Source organism: Scyliorhinus torazame, chromosome 18 (genome assembly GCF_047496885.1).
Source record: "Scyliorhinus torazame isolate Kashiwa2021f chromosome 18, sScyTor2.1, whole genome shotgun sequence".
Classification (NCBI taxonomy): domain Eukaryota; kingdom Metazoa; phylum Chordata; class Chondrichthyes; order Carcharhiniformes; family Scyliorhinidae; genus Scyliorhinus; species Scyliorhinus torazame.
Window position 1 is genome coordinate 19,452,884 of NC_092724.1, and position 27,999 is coordinate 19,480,882.

At 47.8% G+C, this 27,999-nt stretch overlaps 1 protein-coding gene across 1 annotated transcript; it reads left to right on the top strand.

Moving 5' to 3' along the window:
* Positions 1 to 2,288: 2,288 nt before the first annotated feature.
* Positions 2,289 to 27,998, top strand: ndufa13 (NADH:ubiquinone oxidoreductase subunit A13). The gene is made up of 5 exons (XM_072482316.1): positions 2,289 to 2,416; positions 17,621 to 17,699; positions 19,988 to 20,059; positions 21,715 to 21,784; positions 27,776 to 27,998. The coding sequence occupies exons 1-5, from the start codon at positions 2,323 to 2,325 to the stop codon at positions 27,893 to 27,895; spliced, it is 435 nt and encodes a 144-aa protein (XP_072338417.1). The 5' UTR covers positions 2,289 to 2,322; the 3' UTR covers positions 27,896 to 27,998.
* The last annotated feature ends 1 nt before the right edge of the window (position 27,999 follows it).

Below are 27,999 nucleotides of genomic sequence, written 5' to 3' on the forward strand. Positions count from 1 at the left end.
TCTGTGTGGAGTCTGCACGTTCTCCCCGCGTCTGCATGGGTTTCCTCCGAGTGCTCTGGTTTGGGTTTCCTCCGAGTGCTCCGGTTTCCTCCCTGTCCAAAGACATGCAGGTTAAGTGGATTGGATAGGGTAGAAGCGAGGGCCTAAGTGGGTTGGTGCAGACTCAATGGGCCGAATGGCCTCCTTCTGCACTTCTACATTCAATGTTCTAGGCTGCACTACTCCCTTTTTAGTCTCTTGACTACCCTTTTGCTGAGGTTTTGTTTGCACTTCAGTCCCACGCACCTGATCTATGGGCACCCGGTGCGAAAAAGGCAGGGAAAGCGGTGGACTTGCTCCTGGGCCTGGCAAAACTCGCCATCACCAGGTCCAGGCAGCAGGCGACTGAGGGTGTCATCCGGCCAGACTTTCTGCCGCTCTTCCGCTGCTATGTTTGCGACCGGGTGTCCCTAGAGAGGGAGCATGCGGTGTCATGGGCACCATCGAAGTGGTGGCCACCGTAGAGGCTGGATTGCTTTATAGATTTTGATTGGATATTTGGCAAGTTTCTGTTGCTCTTTGTTTTGTTCGGGCAGTGCCCCTACCAGGAGCGTCCCCTTTTAAGTTGTCTCTGAGCTTGTTTCTGTTCTTATATTAAGTTGATCAACCTCAAAAGACCGCCAACACATCCCAGCAACAAATAAAATAGCTATTTACTTGCATAGGCACACCACAACTTTGGCCAGGAGAGCAGGCGCCTAAGAAATGTATTACTGTTTTGATTTGGACCAATGATTTATATTCCGTTTTCCTTTAATGCTGTATTTCTGGGAACCAGCAAACTTTTAATCTGTAGACAGAAACAAAGTCAAATTTCAAATAAAAACGTGAGTTCAGTTGTTGGGAATCCTGTGGCAAATAGCTCTACTCCTGGCTTCTTCATGCCTGTCCAACGTACAAGTCATGTGTGATGGAATACATCAAATCAAGGTATTCAAGATGATAAAAGGCATGGATAAAGTATATGTGGAGTGGATGTTTCCTCTTGTGGGGTATTCTAGAATGAGAGGTCATAGTTTTAGGATAAGAGGTAGCAAATTTAAACAGAGTTGAGGAGAAACTACTTCTCTCAAAGGGTTGAGAATCTGTGGAATTTGCTACCCCAGATTGCTGGGACAGTGAGTAAATTTAAGGAGGACTTAGATTTTTAATTGGTAATGGGTTGAAGGGTTATGGAAAATGGGCAGGACTGTGGAGTTAAGGCCATGATAAGATCAGCCATGATTGAATGGTGGAGCAGACTCAAAGGACCAAATGCTCCTAAATCTTATGAACTTCACAACTTATGGACTGCAGTAGTTCAAGAGAGTAGCTCACCATCACTTTATCAATGACAAGAAAATACTGGACAATCCCAGTGGGTCTGACAGCATCTGTGGAGAGAGAAGGGAGCTAATGTTCTGAGTCTGGATGACTCTTTGTCAAATGCTTTGAGGACCTGTGTTTGAATCGCACCATGGCAGATGGGGAAATTTGAATTTGATAAAAATCTGTAATTAAAAGTCTAATGATGACCATGGAACCATTGTCAATTGTTGTAAAAACCCATCTGGTTAACTAATGTCCTGTAGGGAAGAACATCTGCTGCCCTTACCTAGTCTGGCCTACATATGACACTTTTATTGCCCTCAGGGATGTGCAATGAACATTGGCCCAGCCAGTGCTGCCCGCATCCCATGAATTAATGTTTTTAAAAAAGGATCACGAGTAGGAGAGCATAAATCTAAGGTAATTGGCAAAGGAATAAGTGGAGACATAAAGAATAACGTTTTCATCCAGCAAGTGTTTAAGATCTAGAATGCCCTGACTGAGAGTGTGGTGGAGGCAGGTTAAATGAGCGCATTTTAAAAGGAATTGGATTATTATCTGAACTCAAGAAGGAGAAATGTGCAGGGTTATGGGAGGAAGGTGGGGAAATGGCACTGGATGAATTGCTCATTCCGAGAGGTAATGGAGACATCATGGGCCGAATGGCCCTCCCGTGCTGTAACAATCCTGCGATGCCAGTCCAACAACTAAACTAACCATTCATTCGAAATTTTAATTTATTTCTGCCTGCAGAATAAAATGGTTGTCGGTTCCCATAACAGGATGAAGCAGGAACAAATCCTGCATTAAATAAAATGCAAATGGATTATAAACGGAATATGAGTCATTGGACCAAATTAAACCAGGAATGAACTTGGCGCGACTCCGCTTTAAGAGCTGATTGGTAGCGGGAGCCAATCGGAGCTGGGGAGGGCGGGACGTCCGGTTAGACGGGGCGGAAGTTGAGCTGAGAAGATGGCGACGATCAAGGTGAAGCAGGACTTACCCCCTCCAGGGGGGTATGGGCCTGTGGATTACAAAAGGAACCTCCCCAAGAGGGGTCTGTCAGGTAGGATGGAGAAAGAAGCATCTTTACTTTAAAATCAACCTTATTTTTCCACAATAAATGGGAGAAATGTAAAGGAACAGAGGGACCTTGGATTGAATACCCACGAAAGAGTCAAGGCAGGTGGATAAGGGTGGACAGAAGGCCTACAGAATATTTACCTTCATTTGCTGAGACCTCGAGTGGAGGAGAAGTGAGGCTATGGTCCTATATTCCTCTAATTCTGCTACTTTGTTTAATGCCCACCATGGTCTGAGGGACCTTATCTGAAAAGGGATATCATTGCGTTGGAAGTGGTCCTGTGAAGGCTTGCTTGACTCGTTCCGGTGATGAAGAAAAGTTGAACGGGTTGGGCCTCTTGGAGTTTAGAAGAATGAGAGGTGATCATGTTCGCCGGATTGTCACGGTGGAGAAGGAGGCCACTCGGCCCATTGTGTCTGCACCGGCTCTCCAAATGAGCACCATGATTTGCTGCCGCTCCCTTTCCTGTTCCTTGTGCCCCTGCACTTGTTTCTATTCAAGTAATTGTTTAATGCCCTCTTGAATGCCTCGATTGAACCCGCCTCCACTACATTACCAGTTGTGTCCCCCAAACCCCATGCACTCGCTGTGTGAAAATGTTTTTTCTCGCATTGCATGTGCTCTTTTGCGCATCACTTTGAATCTGTGCCCTCTTGTTCTTGATTCTTTTAACTAGTTCACAGTTTCTCCCTATGTTTTTGAAACATGTAAAATATTCAGGGGTGGGGCAGCGGCCCTAGCCCGGACCTTGGTGCCCCAGGCTACCCCCTTTTTCTTTTTGACACGAACGGTCCCTTGGGATCATTTGCTGTCAAGATCCGACATTCATGCTGTTCCTCTTTGTAACTGGGATTGTCTGCGAGTAAGTTAGGTGTTCTGGTGCTCTCAACTGTTGTGTCACAGCCTTGGAGCATTAGTGTCCACAGGTGGGCAGTGCAGTGGGAGCACTGCAGTCTCATGGCGCCAAGGTCTCCGGTTTGATCCTGGCTCTGGTTCACTGTCCGTGTGGAATTTGCACATTCTTCCTGTGTTTGCGTGTGCTTCGCCCCCACAACCCAAAGATGTGCAAGATAGGTGGATTGGCCACACTAAATTGCCCCTTAATTGGAAAAAATGAATTGGGTACTCTAAATTTAAAAAAGAAAAATGAATGTCCACAGGCGGTTAGCAAAGGACATGTGATGCTCCCCTTTCCTTTGCCTGCTCTTATTCGGACATTCTGTTGGGTCCTCTCTACTGTATCCCATGGCCATTTTCATTTCCTTGAATGTTCCACCTGGGTCTGGTAATGCTAAGCTTTCCAAAGATGTGCAAGTTAGGTGGATTGGCCATGCTAATGTTATGGGCCAGGGTTTAGAGAACCCCAAAGCTTATCATGAAGTTCACCTGACCCACAACTTTTAATAGATTGTGGTATGGGGAGCACATGGCCCACTCTACAGGTGTGGTACAGCAGAAATTGAAAAGTATTTTTTAAAGCAAAACAATGTTTATTCTATGAACTCAAGTTAACCTTTTGAAAACATACAGTGAACATCTTAGCAACCATTAATTCAAATACAACCCCCAAAGAGTACAACACTAAGTAATGCTTACGCTGTCCTTTTAACATCCAGAAGACTTACAAAAAACATAACCTTTAACAGAAGCACATCAGGTTAAAGTCGCTACTGAAAACATTTATAATTCTGATTTCACCAAATGATCAAGCGATAGTCTTTTCATGGCAGAGAGAACAGCAGTACACTTGCTCTGTCTGGCTTCAGCTCCAACACTGAAAACGAAACTAAAACACACCCTGCAGCAAACAGCCTAAAACGAAATTAAAAAGCTGACAGACAGCCCAGCTCCACCCACACTCTGACATCACTGATAAACACCCATTTCTTAAAGGTACATTTCTTAAGCACCCATTTCTTAAAGGTACTCTCGCATGACACTAAATTGTCCCGTAGTGTTCAAAGGTTAGGTGGGGTTACGGGGTTGTGGGAATCATAAAAGTGTCTGTGAACCTATTGTAAGAACTCAACAGAGTTCACGAATGTCCCATTAGAGAGCTGGAAACCAGCCACTATTATCTCTGAGACCACGCAATTTCAGTCTCACATGACTGAGACCACGCGATTTCAGTCTTGCATCAATGTGGGTGACTTAACCTGCCTTCTGAAGTGGCCTCGCAAGTTGCCCAGTGGCAGCACCACCATGGCAACTAGGAGACGGGCAGTAAATGCCAGACTTGCATGTAATATTCACCATATGCATTCAATATGAGTCATACAGCCCATAGGGGTTCTATATAATTCCCCTCCCATCAGTGCCCTATGGCCGAAAGGTCTTAGACAGTGACCTTTTTCCCCCATTGCGCCTCAGCTGTGGCTGCCCCAAGCTTTAATGCGTTCCTCAGCACATTGTCCTAGGCTTTGGAATGCGCCAGTCTGCAACGCTCAGTCAGGGACAACGCTTTGCACTGGAAGACCAACAGTTTCAAATAGGCCAAAGAGCAATTTTTAACTGAGTTGATTGATGATCCTCCAGAAATAGCTGATGTTTTGTCTCGGTGCCTCTGAATGCAAATTGATCAATGAAACAACTCAAAATACCGTTGCACCATTTGTAATGACCCTTTTGTATTGTCGGTAACGCTCCTTTGACTGGACTGAAGCACCTCCAGAGTGAAAAGTGTATGTAGAAAACCCTGAATATTATTGCGAATTTGTGATCATTTTGAAGCACAGAAAATAGAAGCAGGAGGAGTCCATTTGGCCCTTCGAGCCTGCTCCGTGCCATGCAATATGATCATGGTTGATCATTCAGTTCAGTAACCTGTTTATGTTTTCCCCCATATTCTTTGATCCCTTCAGCCCCAAGAACCACATCTAACGCCTGCTTGAAAACATACAATGTTTGGCCTCAACTGCTCTCTGTGGTCGCAAATTCCACAGGTGTACCACTTTCTGGGTGAAGAAATCTCTCATCATTTCAGTCCTACAAGGTTTAGACAATATCCTAGGACTATGGCCCCTGGTCTGAACGCTCCAGCAATCGGGAACATATTTCCTGCATCTAGCTTGTCCAGTCTTGTTAGAATTTTGTAGGTTTCTGAGATTCCCCCTCATTCTTCTGAACTCCAGCGAATACAATCCTAACCGATTCAATCTCTCCTCATATGTCAGTCCTGCCATCTCGGGAATCAATCTGGTAAATCTTCTCTGCACTCCTTCAGTAGCAAGAACATCCCTCCTCAGATAAGGAGACCAAAACTGCCCACAATATTCCAGGTGTGGTCTCAACAAGGCCCTGTATAATTGCAGCATGACATCCCTACTCCTGTACTCAAATCCTCTCGCAATGAAGGCCAGCACGCCATTTGTCATCTTTACTGCCTGCTGTACCTGCATGCTTGTCTTCAGTGACTGGTGTACGAGGACACCCAGGTCTCGTTGCATATTCCCCTCTCTTAATTTATAGCCATTCAGATAATCTGCCTTCCTGTTTCTGCTACCAATAACTTCAGATTTATCCACGTTATACTGCACCTGCCCTGCACTTGCCCACTCACTCAACCTGTCCAAATCACACTGAAGCATCTTTGCATCCTCCTCACAGCCTCTCGCCCAGCTTTGTATCGATTGCAAATTTGGAGCTATTACATTCCGTTCTCATCTAAATCATTCATTTTATTGTGAATAACTAAGGTCCTAGCACCAATCCCTGTGGTACTCTACTAGTCACTACCTGCCATTCTATCCATCTCAATACACTATCCCCAATCCCATGTGATTTAATTTTACACGCTAATGTCTTGTGTGGGACATTGTCAAAAGCCCTCTGAAAGTCCAAATAAACCACATTCACTGACTCTTCCTCACCAATTTTACTAATTACATCCTTGAAGAATTACAGCAGATTTGTCCAGCATGATTTCCCTATCGTAAATCCATGCTGACTCTGATCCTGCCACTGTTTTCCAAATGCACTGCTATTAAATCTTTGATAATGAATCCGAGGGGACTTCCGGTGGCGGCAATGAGCGAGTGAGCCGCACAATCGGGGGCTCTCACTCCGGCGGGATTTGAGGACCTCGTTCCCTGGTTTTGCGGTGAAAGGACGGCCACGGTGGGCTAAGGAGCGAGCAGAGCTGCATGGAGCTGCGGGAGAGTAGAAAGCAGCGCAAACTGGAGAGGAAGGGATAAAGGCAAGGTGCAGGGGAAGCTGACCCGGGAGCAAAGATGGCGGACCTGCGGACCTCGGACCCGGCGATCTAGCAGGCACTGGAAAACATGCTGCAGGTGATAAAGAGAAGTTTTGAGTTGTTGAAGCGGGATAACTTGGACCCACTTCAGAAGGCAGTGGATCAGCTGAACCAGAGACTGGATGCCCAGGACGAAAAAGTTAAGGAGCTGGGGCAGGCGGTGGAGGAGCAGGCGGACGCGCAGATGATTGCTGCGCTAGAAGTTGACGGGTTGAAGGAGAGACAGAGAAGACTGCTGGACAGAGTAGAGGAGCTGGAAAATAGAGCCCACAGACAAATCTGAGGATCATCGGCCTACCGGAGGGGGCGGAGGGAGCTGATGCCACAGCGTTCGTGGCGGACCCGTTGATGCAGCTGATGGGGGCTGAAGCCTGTCCGCGACCGCCGGAGCTGGAGGGGGCACACAAAGTACAGGAGAGACAGGTGTGTGTCCCCCCCCCCCCCCCTGTCTGATGGTGATTAGGTTGCAGAGATTTGTGGAGAAGGAGCGGGTGCTGCAGTGGGCAAAGAGCGCTAAGAGCAGCATGTGGAATAACAGTGTCCTTCGCATTTACCAGGACCTAAGCCAGGAGGTGGCCAGGCGGCGAGCAGCCTTTAAACAAGTTAAGGAGGTGTTGTTCAAAAAGCACGTGAAGTTTGGTCTACTCTTCCCGGCCGGTCACCTTTCTGTGTACACAGTTGGAACTGTATTGTACCTGGAGCAGCCTCTCGTTGCTGTTTGATGTTTACATCTTGTTTGATGTTTACATCTTGTTTGATCTTTCCCATCTTAGTGAGACTGCTCCAGTGGGTCGGAGTGGGGGACAGTGTGCTGGGGAGTGGGGAGATGAGGTCGGGGAAGCAATGGAAGTGAGACAAGGGGGCGCCGGAGAGATGAGTCACCAGGCTAGCAGATTGGGGGGATCTGAAGTAGGTAATGCAAAGGAGGTCGGGGGTGGAGGCAGCCAAGAGGCGAGCCAGGAATGGCACGGCGCATGGGCCGGGGGCGGGGCCCAAGAAAGGTTATGGCTGACCGGTGGGGTGGGGGGGGGGGTGGGGGGGGCGGCGAGGGTGAACATATATGCGCCGAACTGGGACGACGTTGACTTTATCAAAAGAGTGCTGGGGAAGATCCCGGACCTAGACTCCCGTAAGTTGATAATGGGGGGGGGGGGGGAATGGATGGGGGACTTTAATATGGTCCTTGACCCGGGGCTGGACCGGTCATGTCCCAGAACGGGCAGACTCCCAGCAATGTCAAGGGTTCATGGAGCAAATGGGGGTTGTGGACCCATGGAGAGCCAGACAGCCGACGGGAAGGAGCTACTCGTTTTATCCGCATGTTCATAAAGGATATTCTAGGATTGATTTTTTTTTAATCGTGAGCAGGGACTGTGTAGTGGAGGTAAAGAATACGGAATACTTGGCAATCACTATCTCGGACCATGCCCCACACTGGGTGGACCTGCAGGTCGGGGGGGCGAGTTACCAACGCCCGCAATGGAGGTTAGGCGTAGGACTGTTGTCGGAGGAGGGGATATGTGAGAGACTTCGGAAGTGTATGCAAAATTACTTGCAGGTGAACGATACGGGAGTGGTTTCAGCAGCGACCCTGTGGGAGGCATTGAAGGCAGTAGTGAGGGGGGAGCTGATCTCAATTCGGGCTCACAGGGTCAGGGCGGACAGAGCAGAAATGGACAGATTGGTTAGGGAAATTCACTGGATAGACGAGCATGCGGCGCCCCGGGGGAGGACCTACTCGGGGAGAGACAGAGATTGCAGGCGGAACTGGGGGTGCTATCCACGAGTAGGGCCGTGGAACAACTTAGGAAGGCGAGGGGAGGGGAGTGGTGTATGAGCATGGGGAGAAAGCCAGTAGATTGCTAGCGCAGCAACTCGGGAAGAGGGAGGCGGCCAGGGAAATAAGTAGAGTGGTTGATGGGGAGGGGAGCAGAGTGGAGGACCCGGCAGGACTGAATAACGTATTTCGGGACTTCTATAGTAAGCTGGACACTTCAGAACCCCCGGAAGAGCCGGAGGAGATGAAAAGGTTCCTGGATGGACTAACCTTCCCAAAAGTAGGCAGGGGACGAGTGGACGGGCTGGGGGCCCCGATTAGAGCGGAGGAGGTATTGGGGGGCCTAAAGGCCATGCAGTCAGGGAAAGCCCCGGGACCGGATGGATACCCAGTAGAGTTTTACAAGAAGTTCTCGGAGATAGTGGGACAGGTCCTGACAAGGGTTTTTAATGAGGCAAGGGACAGAGGGACCCTGCCACCGACTATGTCGCAAGCCACCATTTCGCTGATACTGAAACGGGACAAGGACCCAGAATCCTGCGGGTCATAAAGGCCAATCTCCCTGATCAATGTGGTTGCCAAGCTCCTGGCCAAGGTCCTGGCGATTAGAATTGAAGACTGCGTACCGGAGGTGATTGGGGACGATCAGACAGGGTTTGTGAAAGGCAGGCAGCTGACAGCTAACTTGAGAAGATTGCTTAATGTGATCATGATGCCCTCGACGGGCAAGGAGGTGGAGATAGTGGTGGCAATGGACGCTGAGAAGGCCTTCGACCGGGTGGAGTGGGGCTATTTGTGGGAGGTGCTTGGACGCTTTGGGTTCAGGGAGGGACTGGTTAATTGGGTCAGACTATTGTACCAGGCCCCAAAAGCTAGCATTAGGATGAACAGGATCATGTCAGATTATTTCAGACTACACCGCGGGACCAGGCAGGGGTGCCCACTCTCCCCGTTGCTGTTCGTGTTGTCGATGGCGTTGACAGCTGCGAAGGGGTGGAAGGGAATGACTTTTGGGGGGGGGGGGGGGGGGGGGGGGTGGAACATAGGGTCTCTCTCTATGCGGACAACCTGCTCCTGTACGTGTCGGACCCACTGGCCGGGATGGAAAATATACTGGAAACATTGAGGAAGTTCGACCGGTTTTCAGGGTACAAATTAAATATGGCCAAGAGTGAGATGTTTGTGGTGCAGGCAAGGGGCCAGGAGAATAGACTGAAGGAGCTGCCATTTAGGCTGGTGGAGGAAAGTTTCCGGTACTTGGGGATACAGGTGGCACGAGACTGGGGCAGGTTGCATAAGTTAAATTTGACTAGGGTGGTGGAACAAATGAAGAGGGAGTTTCGGAGATGGGATGCACTCCCGCTGTCACTGGCGGGGAGGGTGCAGACTGTAAAGATGACAATCCTCCCTAGATTTCTGTTCATCTTCCAGTGCCACCCGATCTTTATCCCATGGTCCTTCTTAAAAAGGACTGGCAAAATCATCATGAGCTTTGTCTGGGTGGGAAAATCCCCGCGGGTGAGGAAGGCGATGCTTGAAAGGAGCTGCAGCAAGGGGGGACTGGCATTGCCGAGTCTGATAAACTACTACTGGGCGGCTAACATAGCCATGATAAGAACATAAGAACTAGGAGCAGGAGTAGGCCATCTGGCCCCTCGAGCCTGCTCCGCCATTCAATGAGATCATGGCTGATCTTTTGTGGACTCAGCTCCACTTTCCGGCCCGAACACCATAACCCTTAATCCCTTTATTCTTCAAAAAACTATCTATCTTTATCTTAAAAACATTTAATGAAGGAGCCTCTACTGCTTCACTGGGCAAGGAATTCCATAGATTCACAACCCTTTGGGTGAAGAAGTTCCTCCTAAACTCAGTCCTAAATCTACTTCCCCTTATTTTGAGGCTATGCCCCCTAGTTCTGCTTTCACCCGCCAGTGGAAACAACCTGCCCGCATCTATCCTATCGATTCCCTTCATAATTTTATATATTTCTATAAGATCCCCCCCCCTCATCCTTCTAAATTCCAACGAGTACAGTCCCAGTCTACTCAACCTCTCCTCGTAATCCAACCCCTTCAGCTCTGGGATTAACCTAGTGAATCTCCTCTGCACACCCTCCAGTGCCAGTACGTCCTTTCTCAAGTAAGGAGACCAAAACTGAACACTATACTCCAGGTGTGGCCTCACTAACACCTTATACAATTGCAGCATAACCTCCCTAGTCTTAAACTCCGTCCCTCTAGCAATGAAGGACAAAATTTCATTTGCCTTCTTAATCACCTGTTGCACCTGAAAACCAACTTTCTGCGACTCATGCACGAGCACACCCAGGTCTCTGCACAGCAGCATGTTTTAATATTTTATCATTTAAATAATAATCCCTTTTGCCGTTATTCTTACCAAAATGGATAACCTCACATTTGTCAACATTGTATTCCATCTGCCAGACCCTAGCCCATTCACTTAGCCTGTCCAAATCCCTCTGCAGACTTCCAGTATCCTCTGCACTTTTTGCTTTACCACTTATCTTAGTGTCGTCTGCAAACTTGGACACATTGCCCTTGGTCCCCAACTCCAAATCATCTATGTAAATTGTGAACAGTTGTGGGCCCAACACTGATCCCTGAGGGACACCACTAGCTACTGATTGCCAACCAGAGAAACACTCATTAATCCCCACTCTTTGCTTTCTATTAATTAACCAATCCTCTATCCATGCTCCTACTTTCCCCTTAATGCCATGCATCTTTATCTTATGCAACAACCTTTTGTGTGGCACCTTGTCAAAGGCTTTCTGGAAATCCAGATATACCACATCCATTGGCTCCCCGTTATCTACCGCACTGTTAATGTCCTCAAAAAATTCCACTAAATTAGTTAGGCACGACCTGCCCTTTATGAACCCATGCTGCGTCTGTCCAATGGGACAATTTCCATCCAGATGCCTCGCTATTTCTTCCTTGATGATAGATTCCAGCATCTTCCCTACTACCGAAGTTAAGCTCACTGGCCTATAATTACCCACTTTCTGCCTACCTCCTTTTTTAAACAGTGGTGTCACGTTTGCTAATTTCCAATCCGCCGGGACCACCCCAGAGTCTAGTGAATTTTGGTAAATTATCACTAGTGCATTTGCAATTTCCCTAGCCATCTCTTTTAGCACTCTGGGATGCATTCCATCAGGGCCAGGAGACTTGTCTACCTTTAGCCCCATTAGCTTGCCCATCACTACCTCCTTGGTGATATCAATCCTCTCAAGGTCCTCACCTGTCATAGCCTCATTTCCATCAGTCACTGGCATGTTATTTGTGTCTTCCACTGTGAAGACCGACCCAAAAAACCTGTTCAGTTCCTCAGCCATTTCCTCATCTCCCATTATTACATCTCCCTTCTCATCCTCTAAAGGACCAATATTTACCGTAGCCACTTTTTTGTTTTATGTATTTGTAGAAACTTTTACTATCTGTTTTTATATTCTGAGCAAGTTTACTCTCATAATCTATCTTACTCTTCTTTATAGCTTTTTTAGTAGCTTTCTGTTGCCCCCTAAAGATTTCCCAGTCCTCTAGTCTCCCACTGATCTTTGCTACTTTGTATGTTTTTTCCTTCAATTTGATACTCTCCCTTATTTCCTTAGATATTCACGGTCGATTGTCCCTCTTTTTACCGTCCTTCCTTTTTGTTGGTATAAACCTTTGCTGGGCACTGTGAAAAATCACTTGGAAGGTTCTCCACTGTTCCTCAACTGTTTCACCATAAAGTCTTTGCTCCCAGTCTACCTTAGCTAGTTCTTCTCTCATCCCATTGTAATCTCCTTTGTTTAAGCACAAAACACTAGTGCTTGATTTTACCTTCTCACCCTCCATCTGTATTTTAAATTCCACCATATTGTGATCGCTCCTTCCGAGAGGATCCCTAACTATGAGATCCTGAATCAATCCTGTCTCATTACACAGGACCAGATCTAGGACCGCTTGTTCCCTCGTAGGTTCCATTACATACTGTTCGAGGAAACTATCGCGGATACATTCTATAAACTCCTCCTCAAGGCTGCCTTGACCGACCTGGTTAAACCAATCAACATGTAGATTAAAATCTCCCATGATAACTGCTGTATCATTTCTACATGCATCTGTTATTTCTTTGTTTATAGCCTGCCCCACCATAATGTTACTATTTGGTGGCCTATAGATTACTCCTATCAGTGACTTTTTCGCCTTACTATTCCTGATTTCCACCCAAGTGGATTCAACCTTATCCTCCATAGCACCGATGTCATCCCTTACTGTTGCCCGGATGTCATCCTTCAATAACAGAGCTACACCACCTCCCTTACCATCCACTCTGTCCTTCCGAAAAGTTTGATACCCTCGGATATTTAACTCCCAGTTGTGACCATCCTTTAACCATGTTTCAGTAATGGCCACTAAATCATAGTCATTCACGATGATTTGCGCCATCAACTCATTTACCTTATTCCGAATACTATGAGCATTCAGGTAAAGTACACTTATGTTGGCTTTTTTTACCTCTGTTCTTAATCTTAACACCTCGATCAGTAACCTCTCCTAAGTTATATTTCCTCTTAACCTTTCTCCTAATTTTCCTTGTCGTCGAACCCACATCTTCCTGTAACAACCTGCCGCATCACTTACCATTAATGTTTTCACTTCCCGTTTTATTTCTTTTAGTATTCCTGGTCCTATTCACTGAGCTCCCCTCAGTCACTGTACCTTGTACTGTCGCCCTTTTTGATTTTTGACTATGGCTTCTCTGCATTACACTTTCCCCCTTACTGCCTTTTATTTCTGTCCCTGTTTTACTACCTTCCAACTTCCTGCGTCAGTTCCCATCCCCCTGCCACATTAGTTTAAACTCTCCCCAACAGCTCTAGCAAACACCCCCCCTAGGACATCGGTTCCAGTCCTGCCCAGGTGCAGACCGTCCGGTTTGTACTGGTCCCACCTCCCCCAGAATCGGTTCCAATGTCCCAGGAATTTGAATCCCTCCCTCTTGCACCATCTCTCGAGCCACGTATTCATCCTCTCTATCCTGACATTCCTACTCTGACTAGCTCGTGGCACTGGTAGCAATCCTGAGATTACTACCTTTTGAGGTCCTACTTTTTAGTTTAACTCCTAGCTCCCTAAATTCAGCTTGTAGGACCTCGTCCCGTTTTTTACCTATATCGGTGGTGCCTACGTGCACCACGACAGCTGGCTGTTCACCCTCCCGCGCCCAGAATGTCCTGCAGCCGCTCCGAGACATCCTTGACCCTTGCACCAGGGAGGCAACATACCATCCTGGAGTCTCGATTTCGTCCGCAGAACCGCCTGTCTATTCCCCTTACAATTGAGTCCCCTATCACTATAGCCCTGCCATTCTTCTTCCTGCCCAGCTGCGCAGCAGAGCCAGCCATGGTGCCATGAACCTGGCTGCTGCCGCCTTCCCCTGGTGAGCCATCTCCCTCAATAGTATCCAAAGCGGTATATCTGTTTTGCAGGGAGATGACCGCAGAGGACACCTGCACTGCCTTCCTACTCTTGCTCTGTCTTTTGGTCACCCATTTACTATCTCCCTCAGTACCTTTCACCTGCGGTGTGACCAACTCGCTAAACGTGCTATCCACGACGTCCTCAGCATCGCGGACGCTCCAAAGTGAGTCCATCCGCAGCTCCAGAGCCGTCAAGCGGTCTAACAGGAGCTGCAACTGGACATACTTCTTGCACGTGAAGGAGCCAGGGACAGTGGACGTGTCCCTGAGCTCCCACATCGCACACGAGGAGCATGACACGGGTCTGAGATCTCCTGCCATGTCTTAAACCTTCGGTTAACTTGAACAATTTCAATTTCCCCCCAAAAAAATTTAACTAAATAAATAAACAATGAAGAAAAAATAAATAAATATATATATATATATTATATTATATATACCAATGAAAAGAAACAGAAACACTACTTACCAGTCACTTACCAGGGATAAAAAAACACTTCCCCCCCCCCCCCCACCCAGCTTTGAATTCCCACCTCGATTCAAATTCCTAAACTCACTCTTTGCTGTCTCACTCTGGCTGTCTTCTCTGTCTCACTGTCTCATAAGGAAGTGGATGGTGGGTACGGGGTCTATCTGGGAGCGAGTGGAGGCGGCTTCGTGCAGGGGCACCAGTTTGGCAGCCCTGGTCACGGCTCCTCTACCGCTGTCGCCGGCCAGGTACTCCACCAGCCCGGTAGTGGGGGCGGCCCTGCGGATATGGGGCCAATGGAGGAGGCATGTGGTGGGGGGGGGGGGTGCGTCTGTCTGGGCTCCAATATGTGCTAACCATCGATTCGCCCCCGGGAACATGGATGGAGGGTTTTGAACATGGAGAAGGTGGGCGATATGTTCCTGGAGGGGAGCTTTGCGAATTTGAGGGGCTTGGGGGAGAAATTTGGGTGGTAAGGGGAAATGACTTTAGGTACTTACAGATGCGGGACTTTGTGCGCAGACAGGTCCCATCCTTCCCACGCCTCCCGCCAATAGGGATCCAGGACAGAATAGTCTCTGGAGGAGAGGGTAGAGTCTCTGATATTTACAAGGTGCTCATGAAGGGGGAAGAGTCCCAGACGGAGGAACTGAAACTCAAATGGGAGGAGAAGTTTGGCGGGGAGATATAGGACGGGCTGTGGGCGGAAGCCCTGAGTAGGGTTCAGTTTAAGGTCGTTCACCGGGCCCACATGACGGTGGCTCGGATGAGCAAATTCTTTGGAGTAGAGGACAAGTGCGCTAGATGTGTGGGAGGACCAGCGAACCAAGTCCACATGTTTTGGGCATGTCCTAAGCTTAGGGGGTACTGGGTGGGATTTGCAGGGGTCATGTCCCGGGTGCTGTAAACAAGGGTGGTGATGAGTCCAGAGGTGGCAATTTTCGGGGTTTCGGAAGACCCGGGTGTCCAGGGGGAGAAAGAGGCCGATGTTCTGGCCTTTGCTTCCCTGATAGCCCGGCGGCGAATACTGCTGGCATGGAGGGACTCAAAACCCCCGAAGACCCAACTATGGCTTTCGGACATGTCAGGTTTTCTGGGTATGGAAAAAATTAAGTTCGCCTTGAGGGGATCTGTACTGGGGTTCGCCCGAAGGTGGCAACCATTCATCATCGACTTCGCGGGAGAGTGAACGCCAGCAGGGGGAGGGGGGAGAATAGAGTAGAGTAGGAGGGATAACTAGGCGGGTAGTGTCTAGGGGAGAGGAGCGGGCATGTGCAGTATGGTTTGATTGAAGTATTGGTTTTGTATTGATGTTTGCACATTTCTGTTATCTGTAACTGTTTACAATGCCAAAAAATACCTCAATAAAATTGTTTGTTTATAAAAAAAAAAGATAATGGATCCCAGCATTTCCCCCACTGCCAACGTCCGGCTTACTGGTCTATAATTCCCTGTTTTCTCTCCAACTCCCTTTTTAAATAGTGGGGTTACATTAGCTGCCCTCCAATCTGTATGAACTGTTCCAGAGTCTATAGAATCTTGGACAATGACCGGTAATGTATCCACTATTTCTAGGGCCTCTTCTTTAAGTAATCTGGGATGTAGATTATCAGGCCCTGGGGATTTATCGGCCTTCAATCCCATCAATTTCTCCAACACCATTTCCCTACCAATAATGATGCCTCTCAAGTTCCTCCCTCTCACTAAACCCTGTGTTCTCCAACATTTCTGGTATTTGTCCTCCTTTGTGAAGACAGAACCAAAGTGTGTATTTAGTTGCGCAGCCATTTCTTTGACCCCCATAATACTCTCCCCTGTTTCTGATTGAAAGGGACCTACATTTGTCTTCACCAATCTTTTTCTCTTCACATATATCTATAGAAACCTTTACAAGTCAGTTTTTATGTTCCCTGCAAGCTTACTCTTGGACTCCCTATTTTCGCCGCCTTAATCAATCCCTTGGTCCTCCTTTGGCTGAATTCTAAACTGCTCCCAGTCTTCAGGTCTATTGTTTTTCTTGGCCAATTTGTATGTCTTTTCCTTGGATCTAATACCACCTCTAATTTCCCTTGCCAGCCTTGGATTGGCCTTTGCACCAGACAAGAATAAACAATTGTTGCAGTTCACCTATGCGCTCTTTGAATGTTTGCAGTTGCCGATCCACCTTCACCCCTTTAAGTAACATTTCCCAATCCATCAGAGCCAACTCTCACCTCCTACCATGTTGTTTCCTTTTATTAAGATTCAGGACCCTAATCTCAGAATCTACTATTCACTCTCCATCTTGATGAAATGTTTTGAATGGTCTTTCAGATGTTTTACAAATAAAGTATATTCTTGCAAAAAAAAAAAGTAAATGTCAGGCTTGCCAGAGACACCCAGGTGTCGAGGAGGACTTTGGTCTCAACGTAAGCTGTTCTCATTCATCTTGATCTTCTGACGTAAACTTTCTAATGTCTGCATTATTGGCCAGGAGTTCTGCCACAGTTACTTGTACTTCAGTACAAGTGTGCTGTTTGTGGGGACCAAGTGCAGGTCAGGTGATTTGTTTTACAGAACCCCTCCGTTCAGTCGGTCACCTGTCAGTTTAATTCTCTGGTCACTCTGTCGGCCTCTGACACTGATCCAGTGAAGCTCGAGGATAACTTTCCAGACTCCGCAGTGAGTTTGACAATTTACTTATCCCATTATCATCTAATTTTGTCTTGCACCATCATTCCCTTTCGTCAGTTAACCTCTCCTGCTTCCCAACCTTTAAAAAAAATTTTAGAGTACTCAATTATTTTTTTTCCAATTAAGGGGCAATTTAGCGTGGCCATTCCACCTACCCTGCACATCTTTGGGTTGTGGGGGTGAAACCCATGCAGACACGGGGAGAATGTGCAAACTTACACACGGACAGTGACCCAGGGCCGGGATTCGAACCCGGGCCCTCAGTGCCGTAGTCCAGGTGCTCACCACTGTACCACCGTGCTGCCCCTCTGCTTCCCACGCTTAATCTCTCCTGCTTCCCACCCTATCACAGACCATTCCTTACGTCCCCGTCCCCCCGCTTCTGTACTTTATTCAAACCTGTTCTGAAGGTCAGCAACTTGAAATATTAACTCTGTTTCTCTCTGCGGATGCTGCCGGACATTTCTAGTATTTTCTGTTTTTCACATTGCAGTCGCCACCTGTATTTTTATACCCGATAGGTTATAGCATGTTTGGGATTGGAATCGGAATTTTACTCTTTGGATACTACAAGCTGTTTAAGTGGAACAGGGAGAGAAGGTACGTCGAGCATGTGATGTCTCAGATACTTTATTCTTGGCTCAATTAAAACAATTGTGTTTTAAAAGTCAAAACTTACACTGTAGTTCTTCTGACCATTTAGTTTTGGAGAAACATTCTGAAAGCTTACCACATCCACAGTGTCTTTGTTTATTTTTTTTAGTTATGTGCTGTTTGTTGATCGCAGTCAGTGTCAGGGCTGGCGGGGTAGTTACAAAATCTCACCAGTACATGAAAAGGAAAGGTGTTGGTGGGTTGGGTGCTGGTGGGAATCTAATTGGATAACTTTCTCAGAGCAGCCACGGGCTCAGTGAGCTGAATGGTCTCCTTCTGATAGCTCTCTGGTGACCTCTGCTGGAGAATGTGCATATGTACACAGAATGGCCTGCCTCTGTGCAGACCCTTCGATGAAATCCACTGTCAAAAAGCAGAATTGGCAACTTGTGGAAGATATTGTGCCCTCTGGTGGAGGTCAGAAGGCAAATCTTCAATTTGGGAAATTAGTTACTTTTCCCGGAGGTTTCTCCATGTGAGCCACCTACCGTAATCAAACTTTATTCATCACTGCTACCCTCATAATAGCCATCTGTTTCAAACCACTTGTTTATCTCCCTTTTTAAAGAAACATTACAGACCCTACTTCAACTGCAGTTTTCAGCAGAGAATTCCGCATTCCAACCTCCCCTAATTAATTTTGCAATTATTCATTTTATAATCTCAAAGACTTCATCACTTCCAGTGGAAGGACAAGCCCTAAATTTTAATCTCTCATAATCTTTGATTTATAGTGACTCTCCGCTCCACCTTCTCCATTGTATGAATGTTCGTTCTGTAGTGGGGTGCTATGTCTATCAGATTGACCAGAGTTGCTGGATTATACAGCAGGTCAGTTAGCAACTCAAAGATCCGCTCCTTCGCTGAAACGTTATGCTCAGATGTGAAAGATCCAACAGTGTTATTTCAAAGTGGGACCAGGGGAGTTCTCCCCAGTGTCCTGGCCAATATTTATCCCTCAACCAATGCCACTAAAATATTGACTCATAGAAATTGCCACACAGGAGGAGGCCATTTGAGCCATAATGCCTGTGCTCGCTCTTCACCTGTAGCTAGCTACAAGTGTCCCATTACCTTTCCCTTTCGCTGCGTCTTTTTATATTCTTCCTTTTATAAATACTTCCACGATTCCCTGATTTTAGAGTTCGATAGCTCCAGTCGCGAGCAGCAGAAGATGGGGAGGGCCAAGACGTAGTTGGATGATTAACCTCATGTTGCTGTTGTTGACAAGCTACAGTGACGTGCGAGGAAGGCACAGGACAGACGAGGGTGACTACAAGACATAGGGGCAGGTGTAGACCCTATGTCCTGTTGTGTCTGCTTTGCAATTCAATATGATCATGGCTGATCTTGGGCTCCAGCTCTGTTTTCCCCACCTGCTCCCTGTATCCCTTAAAGAGATCAAAAATCTGTCTGTCCCAACATTAAATATATTCGATGATGGACCATCCACAGCCCTCTGGGGTAGAGAATTCCAACTATTCAAAACCCTTTGAGTAAAGTATTTTCTCCTTATCTCAGTCCTAAATGATCAGTCGCTTATGCTGAGAGTGTTTTAAATTCCCCGGTCAGTAGGAGATATGGAGGAGTAAGGCCATTCAACGTTTTCTGTGTCTGCAGTATCAGGCCCCTTCTGAATTTTGTAGGTTTCACTGATATCGCCCCTCATTCTTCTAACTCTGGAGAATATAAGTCCAGTTTACTTGGCCTCTCATCAAAGGACAACCCCTTCATCCCGGAGATCAATCTAGTGAACCATTGCTGTCCTGCCTCCAGCACCGGTATATCTTTTCTTAAATGTGGAGACCAAAATTGCGCACAATATTCCAGATGTGATCTCGGCAAAGTCCTGTACAACTGCAGCAAGGCTTATTTTTATTCTTTTACTCCAAACCCCATTGCCATAAAGGCAATTATCTGAGCATGATCACATTGTTGTTGGCGCGATCTTACTGTGTGCAAATTTCTTGTTTCCTGCATTACAACAATGACTCCACTTCACTTTGGAACATCCTTAGGTTGTGAAAGATACTTTAGCAATGCAAGCTCTTTCTTCATTTACCTTCTATGTCATTCCCGTACTGATAGCCGCATCTTAAGAGGATATTTTATATTTGTTTCCACAATGAAGAATGAATTTCTGTTTTCATTAACCAGTTTTAATTTTGGTTTTGTGAGTCTTTCTTCTGCATTCATCCTGGGTCACATTTCCTGTTTGGTATATTTTTTTCCAGGCGCCTTCAGATTGAAGACTTGGAAGCCCGTGTAGCATTGCTACCTCTGCTGCATGCAGAGCAGGATAGGAGGCAAGTTTGAGAGGAGTCGCAAAGTGTATTTTAGTGAGGAGATGGACCCATTTGGAGTCACAAAGTGTAATTGGTGTTAAATAAACACAGGCTTGGGTCAATGAGAGTCTAATCGTTAAGTAACCACAAACTCGGGTCAGTGAGAGACCAATTGTTGTTTTGGAGATCTTGGCTTGTCAGTTGTAGGCTGCAACTCCGATTAGCATTGATTGTACAGACAGAGATAATAACAGTCTACACCCTCCAGAGTTTCTACACAGTCGAACCCCATGCTTGACTCCAGGAAGCAGCCATACTAATGCTACCTCAATCTTAAACAAGAGCTTTGTCATGCAATATGATTGGTAGTTAGGGAGCTGCTTTCTTCAATGGTGAATGCTGAAATTATCGCAGACAGATTTCGGGGAAATAATGTTACATTCCTCAAATAATATCAAGGCCATCATAATAAACCTGCCTTTTGAACTCGGGCAGTTTTTCATTTTCTGTAATTAGAATAAAAATCACAAGGCCAGGCTCCCAAGTTCACGTTTACATTCCTCGGCGTGTTTTTACACAGGCACCTTTTATTAATTTTTTAAAAAATATATTTTTATTCTCCACCTTTTCAGCAAATATACACCCAACAACACATAACCAATAACAAATACAATAGCAATCCCCCAATCAACAACCCGTTCATCATACAAACCCAAACCTCTCTTTCCTGCCCCCCCCCCAACCCAAATACAAAACAAGAAAGAAAATGAGAATCCACGGTGATCCCATACATTGTAAACAATAAACCGTACGCACATCCCGCCTCCCCCCCCCCCCCCCCACTTAATGTTCAATGGCATCTGATTCTTGAAAGAGCATGATAAACATTGCCCATGAATCGTAGAATCCTTCCATCCTTCCCCTCAACTCGAACTTCACCTTCTCAAGTGTTAAAAATTCCAGCAGCCCCCACCCCTCTCCCCGCCACACTGAGGCCCAGGGCAGAGAAGCTGAGCTCCACCCAACAGGACCCACCTTCGGGCAATCAGTGCAGCGAAGGCAAAGACATCCATCCCCGCACCCGCCTCCAGCCCAGGCTGGTCCGACACCCCGAATGTGGTTTCTCGGGGCCCTGGTTCGCAACTCACTTGCAGCACCTCCGAGATGACCTTAAAGACCCCCCTCCAGTTTCGGACAGGCCCAAAACATGTGAACCTGGTTTGCTGGGCTCCTCCCACAGAGCTCACACAAATCCTCCATCTCCTCAAAGAGTCGGCTCATCCTCGCCCTCGTGAGGTGTGCCCCTATATACCACCTTCAACTGTATCAGCCCCAACCTTACGCATGAGGTTGAGGTATTTGCCCTCTGGAGCACCTCACACCCCAGCCCTGCCTCCATACCCTCTCCCACTTCGCTTTAATCCCTTCCAATGAAACCTTGTCCTCCCCCAGTATCACCCCATAGACGGGCACCTTTTATGTAGCTTTTTCCAGAATGGGAAGTTTAGATCCTGTTAAAGTCTTGATCGAAAGGATAACTAGAAATCCTGTATTTGAAGAAGTGCTGTAGCAATGAAGATACGTTTGTGTATCTCTACGAATAAAAATTGTTGAAATTTGTCTTTCTGTTCTGTTTCCCTTGCATTTCTCTGATGCTCTGCCTGTATTTTATTAAGGACTCTGCGTCTCTTAAGAGAGAATCTGGAGGAAGAGGCTAAAATTATGAAGGATGTTCCAGGCTGGAAGGTAAGTGGGGCTCATTTCATGTATTTGCTTTTCTTTGTAACAAGAAACTATTACAGTAGTGCTACTTTGTTTTAATTCATTCAGGGGATGTGGGCCTCACTGGCTAGACCAGCATTCATTTCCCATCCCTAATTGCTCTTGGGAAGATGGTGGTGAGTTGCCTTCTTGAACTGCTTGAACAGTCCACGTGGTGTAGGTACACCCACAGTGCTGTTAAGGCAGCAGGTCCAGGATTTTGACCCAGCAACAGTGAAGGAACGGCAATATATTTCCAAGACAGGATGGTGTTTGATTTGGAAGAGAACTCGCAGATGATGGTGTTCCCATCTATCTGCTGCCATTGTTCTGGGTGGTCGAGGCTGCGGGTTTGTAAGGCGCTGTTGAAGGAACCTTAGATGGCCTCAGAGATCGGGACGTGGAGAGGATGTTTCCACTTGTAGGAAAAACTAGAACCAGAGGACATGATCTCAGACTAAAGGGACGATCCTTTAAAACAGAGATGAGGGGGAATTTCTTCAGCCAGAGGATGGTGAATCTGTGGAACTCTTTGCTGCAGAAGGCTGCGGAGACAAAATCACTGAGTGTCTTTAAGACCGATAGATAAGTTCTTGATTAATAAGTGGATCAGGGGTTACGGGGATGAGAAAATATCAGCCATGATTGAATGGCGGAGCAGACTTGATGGGCCGAGTGGCCTAATTCTGCTCCCATGTTTTATGGTCTTAACGAATTGCGGCGATGCATCTTGTAGATGGTACACTGCTGCCACTGTACGTCAGTGGTGAATGGGGTGCTTTGTCCTGGATATTAGGCACGTGATCCAACGGCACACTGAATCCGATAAACAGCTTGCCGAGCGCAGCATGGCCGAGAAAAGCGGGATCTACCTGGCTCACAATGCCTAGCAAGATGTTGTGATGTAAATCCTGCCCATTTTGGGCAGGATCATTTTTTTGCCAATCTGCATATTCGGGCGAGGCAGTAAGTCTCACTCTCCTAATGTGCAGATTCGCGAGGTACCTGACGCTTTGGGATTCATCCCCTTCACCTTGGAGATTCCCACAAACGGGGACCAGAAGGAACGGCACTTGTGGGGCAACTCCCGCTGCTGTTGGCCACCTCCAAGCCTGTCACTCTGGGCGGTGACTTCAACTGCATTATCAGTGCGGCTGGACGATCCAGCAGAGCCAACAGCAAACTAGACGCTGCGTCCAGGCTCCTCGTGGAAACGGTAAAAGACGCCAAGCTGCTCGACGTCTTCAGCAACCTTGCAGACGGAGCGCAGCGTAGATACACATGGTCACTGCCAGACGGGTCCGTCCGCTCCAGGATAGACTTCTTCTTTGTGTCCCGTGCTTTCACAGTCCGGTCCACCGTCGTTAAGCCGGTGTTCTTCTCTGACCACTGCCTCCTACTGGCCGACTGCCACCTGCAGGAAAACCAGGGGGCGGGCAGGGGGACATGGAAGCTGAATGTAAAACTGTTGACTCCAGAGAACCTCGAGGAAAGGGATTACAAAGGTTGGAGAACCGTGAAACCCCTCTTTGAGTCTCCCCATCTCTGGTGGGAAGCAATCAAGGGGAACATCAAAAGGTTTTTCATCCTCAAAGGCATTCAAAAGGTAAGAGAGAGACGAGGGGCCATGTCCAGGCTCCAGAAATGTATGCAGAATTTGCTCCAGCTGCAGTCGATGGGGGTGGAATGTCAAGGAGGATCTCCAAGAGGTGAAGAGCCAGCAAGCCTCGCTCCACACCTCAGAGGCCTCCAAGGTTATCTTCCGTTCCAGAGTCCGCTCCATGGAGCAGGATGAAAAGTGCTCACGCTTCTTCTTCCAAAAGGTGCACAGAGAGACCTCTGTGATCAGCAGCCTGAAGGAAGAAGATGGCTCTGTAAAGTCATCGCAGTCTGACATCCTGAGGATCAGCAAATCCTTTTATGCTGGACTGTATGATCTGAAGTCAACAGATAACACTTTCCCAGACCTTCCTGTCGTCTATCATGGAGGTCTTGGGCGACAGCGAACAGGAAAACCTGGACACACCGCTAACTCTGGAAGAGCTGACAAAGGCCGTCAGGTCCTTTTGAGACGAGTAAAACTCCCGGAAGCGATGGCTTACTGGCTGAGTTGTATTCGGCTCTGTGGGACTGGATGGGCCCAGACCTGCTGGAAGTGTACGAGAGTATGCTTCTGGATGGCAGCATGACAGAGTCCATGAGGAAAGGCATCATCACCCTCATCTACAAGCAGAAGGGGGAAAGGGAAGAAATTTGAAATTGGCGCCCCATTTCACTATTGAATGTGGATTATAAAATTCTAGCCAAGGTCATCGCCAATCGGGTCAAGTCTGCTCTGGAGTCGGTGATCCACCCTGACCAGACCTGTGCTGTACCCGGCAGGAAGATCTCAGATAGCCTCGCGCTACTCAGGGATACGATCGCCTACGTGCAGGACAGGAAGGTGGACACCTGCCTCATCAGCCTTGACCAGGAGAAGGCTTTTGACAGAATATTGCACACCTACATGATGGATGTGCTCTCCAAAATGGGGTTTGGGGAGGGAATTCGCAATTGGATCAAACTGCTCTACAGTTTCAATCAAGGAGTGGGAATCAGAAAAGTTCCAGATCAAATCTGGAGTCAGGCAGGGCTGCCCTCTCTCCTCGGCCCTGTTTGTGTGCTGCATAGAACCCTTTGCTGAGTCCATAAGGAAGGATCCTGGTATAAGAGGAGTGACGATCCCAGGCAGCGGAGATGTGCAAGTTAAGGACTCCCTGTACATGGACGACGTCGCTGTCTTCTGCTCGGATCCCGCTTCTGTGCGCTGGCTCTTGAATTCCTGCGACCAGTTTGAACTGGCCTCGGGAGCCAAGGTAAACCGCGGCAAGAGCGAGGCCATGTTCTTTGGTAACTGGGCCGACCAGTCCTTTGTCCCCTTCACTGTCAGGTCAGCTTACCTGAAGATGCTGGGGATATTGTTCGGAGTGGCTGGGGCGTGCACCAAAAACTGGGAGGAGCGCATCGCCAAGGTAAGACAGAAACTAGGCTGGTGGGAGCAACGCTCCCTCTCCATTGCGGGCGAAACCCTGGTCATCAGGTGTGAGGCACTCTGTGTTACTGCACGTAGCGCAGGTCTGGCCCATTACCCGACCCTACGCCGCAGCAGTCACCCGGGCCATCTTCAAATTCATCTGGAGATCCAAGATGGACCGTGTCCGAAGGGACACCATGTACAAACCTCGGGAGAAGGGAGGGAGAAACGTACCCAACGTCTCCCTCATCCTGTTGGCCACCTTTGTGTGCAGCTGCATCAAGCTGTGTGTGGACCCCCAGTATGAAAACACCAAGTGTCACTACTTACTGAGGTTCTACCTGTCCCCGGTGTTACGAAGGATGGGCCTGGCCTCATTGCCGCGGAACGCTCCAAATAGTTGGACCGTGCTGTACCACCTGTCGCTCGTGGAAAAGGTTTTGAAGAAAAACACCTTTGACCACAAGGCAATGAAGCAGTGGTCAGCACGTAATGTCCTCGAGGCCCTCGGTGGGGGGTGCGGGGGGGTGGAAAGAGAGAGAGAGACTGTGGAAGACGTTGGACGGTTCCCCAGAACTTACAAACAAGCACCAAGACCTAGCTTGGCTGGTGGTGAGAAAGGCCCTCCCTGTCAGGCTCTTCATGTACACCCGAAGGCTCAGCGCCGTTGCACACTGCCCTCGGAGCGGCTGTTGGGGAAATGAGACGGTCACCCACCTCCTTGTGGAATGTGCCTTTGCAAAGAAGGTCTGGAGAGAGATGCAGTGGCATTTGTCAAGGTTCATCCCGAGCAGCTCTGTGACACAGGACTCGGTGCTCCACGGACTGTTTCCAGGGACACACACCGAGACAAACCTCAACAGCTGCTGGAAGGTCATCAACTCGGTGAAAGACGTTCTTTGGTCTTCCCCGAACTTGCTGATCTTCCAGTGCAAAGAACTGTCCTCGACCGAGTGTTGCAGACTGGCACATTCCAAGGTCCAGGATTACGTGCTGAGGGACGCACTCAAGCTTGGGGCAGCTGCCGCCAAGGTGCAATGGGGAAAGACCACTGTGTAAGGTCTTACCAGTGTAAACCCCCCTCGGTCTGGGTCATTAACACTCCAATGTATAAAAGAAACATGACAATGTAAATGTTTAAGAAGGAATTGTAACATAAAGAACGGTATGTGTGTAAGGTTATCAAAATTGAATGGAAGAAGGTCAAGGGATTGTGTAACTCTGATGGAAATGTCCAGTCAAGACAATTCAAAATGTTCTGTAATGTTTATGATAGATTTTATGAATAAAGTATATCTTTGGGGAGGGGAAACTTGTGGGGCAGCACGGTAGCATTGTAGATAGCACAATTGCTTCACAGCTTCAGGGTCCCAGGTTCGATTCCGGCTTGGGTCACTGTCTGTGCGGAGTCTGCACGTCCTCCCTGTGTGTGCGTGGATTTCCTCCGGGTGCTCCGGTTTCTTCCCACAGTCCAAAGATTTGCATGTTAGGTGGATTGGCCATGATAAATTGCCCTTAGTGTCCAAAATTGCCCTTAGTGTTGGGTGAGGTTACTGGGTTATGGGGATAGGGTGGAGGTGTTGACCTTGGGTAGGGTGCTCTTTCCAAGAGCCGGTGCAGACTCGATGGGCTGAATGGCCTCCTTCTGCACTGTAAATTCTATGATAAATTCTCCGACTCCCAGGGGTTCAGAGACCCTCAGCGGCATGCCCTTTGGGCAGGGTGGTGCCCTGGTACTGTGGGTGCCAGCTTGGTGCTGCCAAGGTGCCCAGGTGTCAGTGCCAGCTGGCATAGGCACTGCCAGGGCGCTAAGCTAATTTTTTTGCATGTGCGATTAGGTCGGGGGGTGCCCTGTGTGCGTGTTGGGGGTGGGGTGCTGGGGATCCTCCCATAGTGCATTCGGGCTGGGGGGATGGGGTCGGGGATTACTTTGGGGGCCTCGGAGATCGGGATGCCATTTTAAAATGGCATCCCAATCTCTTGTTACACTGGGGAGGTCCGGCAAGAGGAACTCCTCTGTATAAAACAGGGCTACGTGCGGCCTTGGCCCCTTATACTCGAATAGCCATGTGTTTCTCGGTGCTGCGAGTGCCGGGAAACACTCCGTTAAATGCGCTCACTATGCGACTTTGTTCCCATTTAGTTGACTCAAGCCCGAAGTTTCTTGAGTGAGAGCAGCTCTGAGTGGAACGCATATTTATCACATTGCTGACTTGGGTGGGGTCACACGTCAGGTGCTTGATGTTAGTTCTGGAACTTGGGTTTAAAACCAGCCCGGATCGATGCAGTGTTACCATTGTCTTTACATTGACTGTAACAGTCACATGCAGGTAGCCCAGTGGCTCTCAAGCCTATCCCAAAGATCGTGGACAGACAGGTAATGCTGGGCTGATCTAAGAATGGGAAATGGAAGAAAAGTCTTGCATTGATGAAGTAAAGGACAGTCTTCTAGGGTTAGGGCTGCAGGAGGCTGTTGAAGCAGGCTGGTGGGTTTTCATAGCTTGGCTTGAAGTAGTGGAAGCACCAAACATCAGTATTATAGCAAGAGGAATAAGGCCATTTAGTCCCTCAGGGTGTCCGTCATTCAGTTGGATCATAGCTGATCAGTAACTTGATTCAATTTCTTTATCTTCCTTGTGATACCAGCAAAAAGGTTAAGAGTTTGCTCCTGACCAGCCTTATTTTAAGGCTGTGCCTCCCTGTTTGTGATTTTTCTCACTCGTGGAAATAGTTTCTCCCCCATCAAACCCTATGAACATTTTAAACACCTGAATTAGTTTGTCTCTCAGTCTTCTAGTTCATTCAAGCTGTCCTCCTACAAACCCTTGGTGTACTGTTCCGGTGAGTCTCTGCTGCACTTCCTCCAAGGCTGCTCTACACTTACAGATTGATTGAAGTGGGGGTGGAGAACGGTGAGTTTTATCTTGATGTAAGTAACAGTGCGTCTGTATCTTCTGTCGCAGGTCGGCGAGAGTGTTTTCCACACCGATCGCTGGACCACGCCATCGGTGGAGGAGCTGTATAACCTACGACCTAGGGAGGAATATCTGCGAGCAAAGATTGGATTCCAGTGGTACGTGTGAGGACCTTTACCAAGGATCTGACCTTTGCTTCCCTAAAGGCTATCTTCGCAAGAACTTTTGTTCCAACTGTGGTGTTAATAAAATTAATGTATGTATTTTGGAAG

Bases quoted from the DNA above. Each gene is read 5' to 3' on its own strand.
- ndufa13 (XM_072482316.1), top strand. From the start codon at position 2,323: ATGGCGACGATCAAGGTGAAGCAGGACTTACCCCCTCCAGGGGGGTAT. The intron at 17,700-19,987 runs GTACGTCGAGCA...ATTTTTTTCCAG, and splicing joins AAGTGGAACAGGGAGAGAAG to GCGCCTTCAGATTGAAGACT. The intron at 20,060-21,714 runs GCAAGTTTGAGA...TATTTTATTAAG, and splicing joins CATGCAGAGCAGGATAGGAG to GACTCTGCGTCTCTTAAGAG.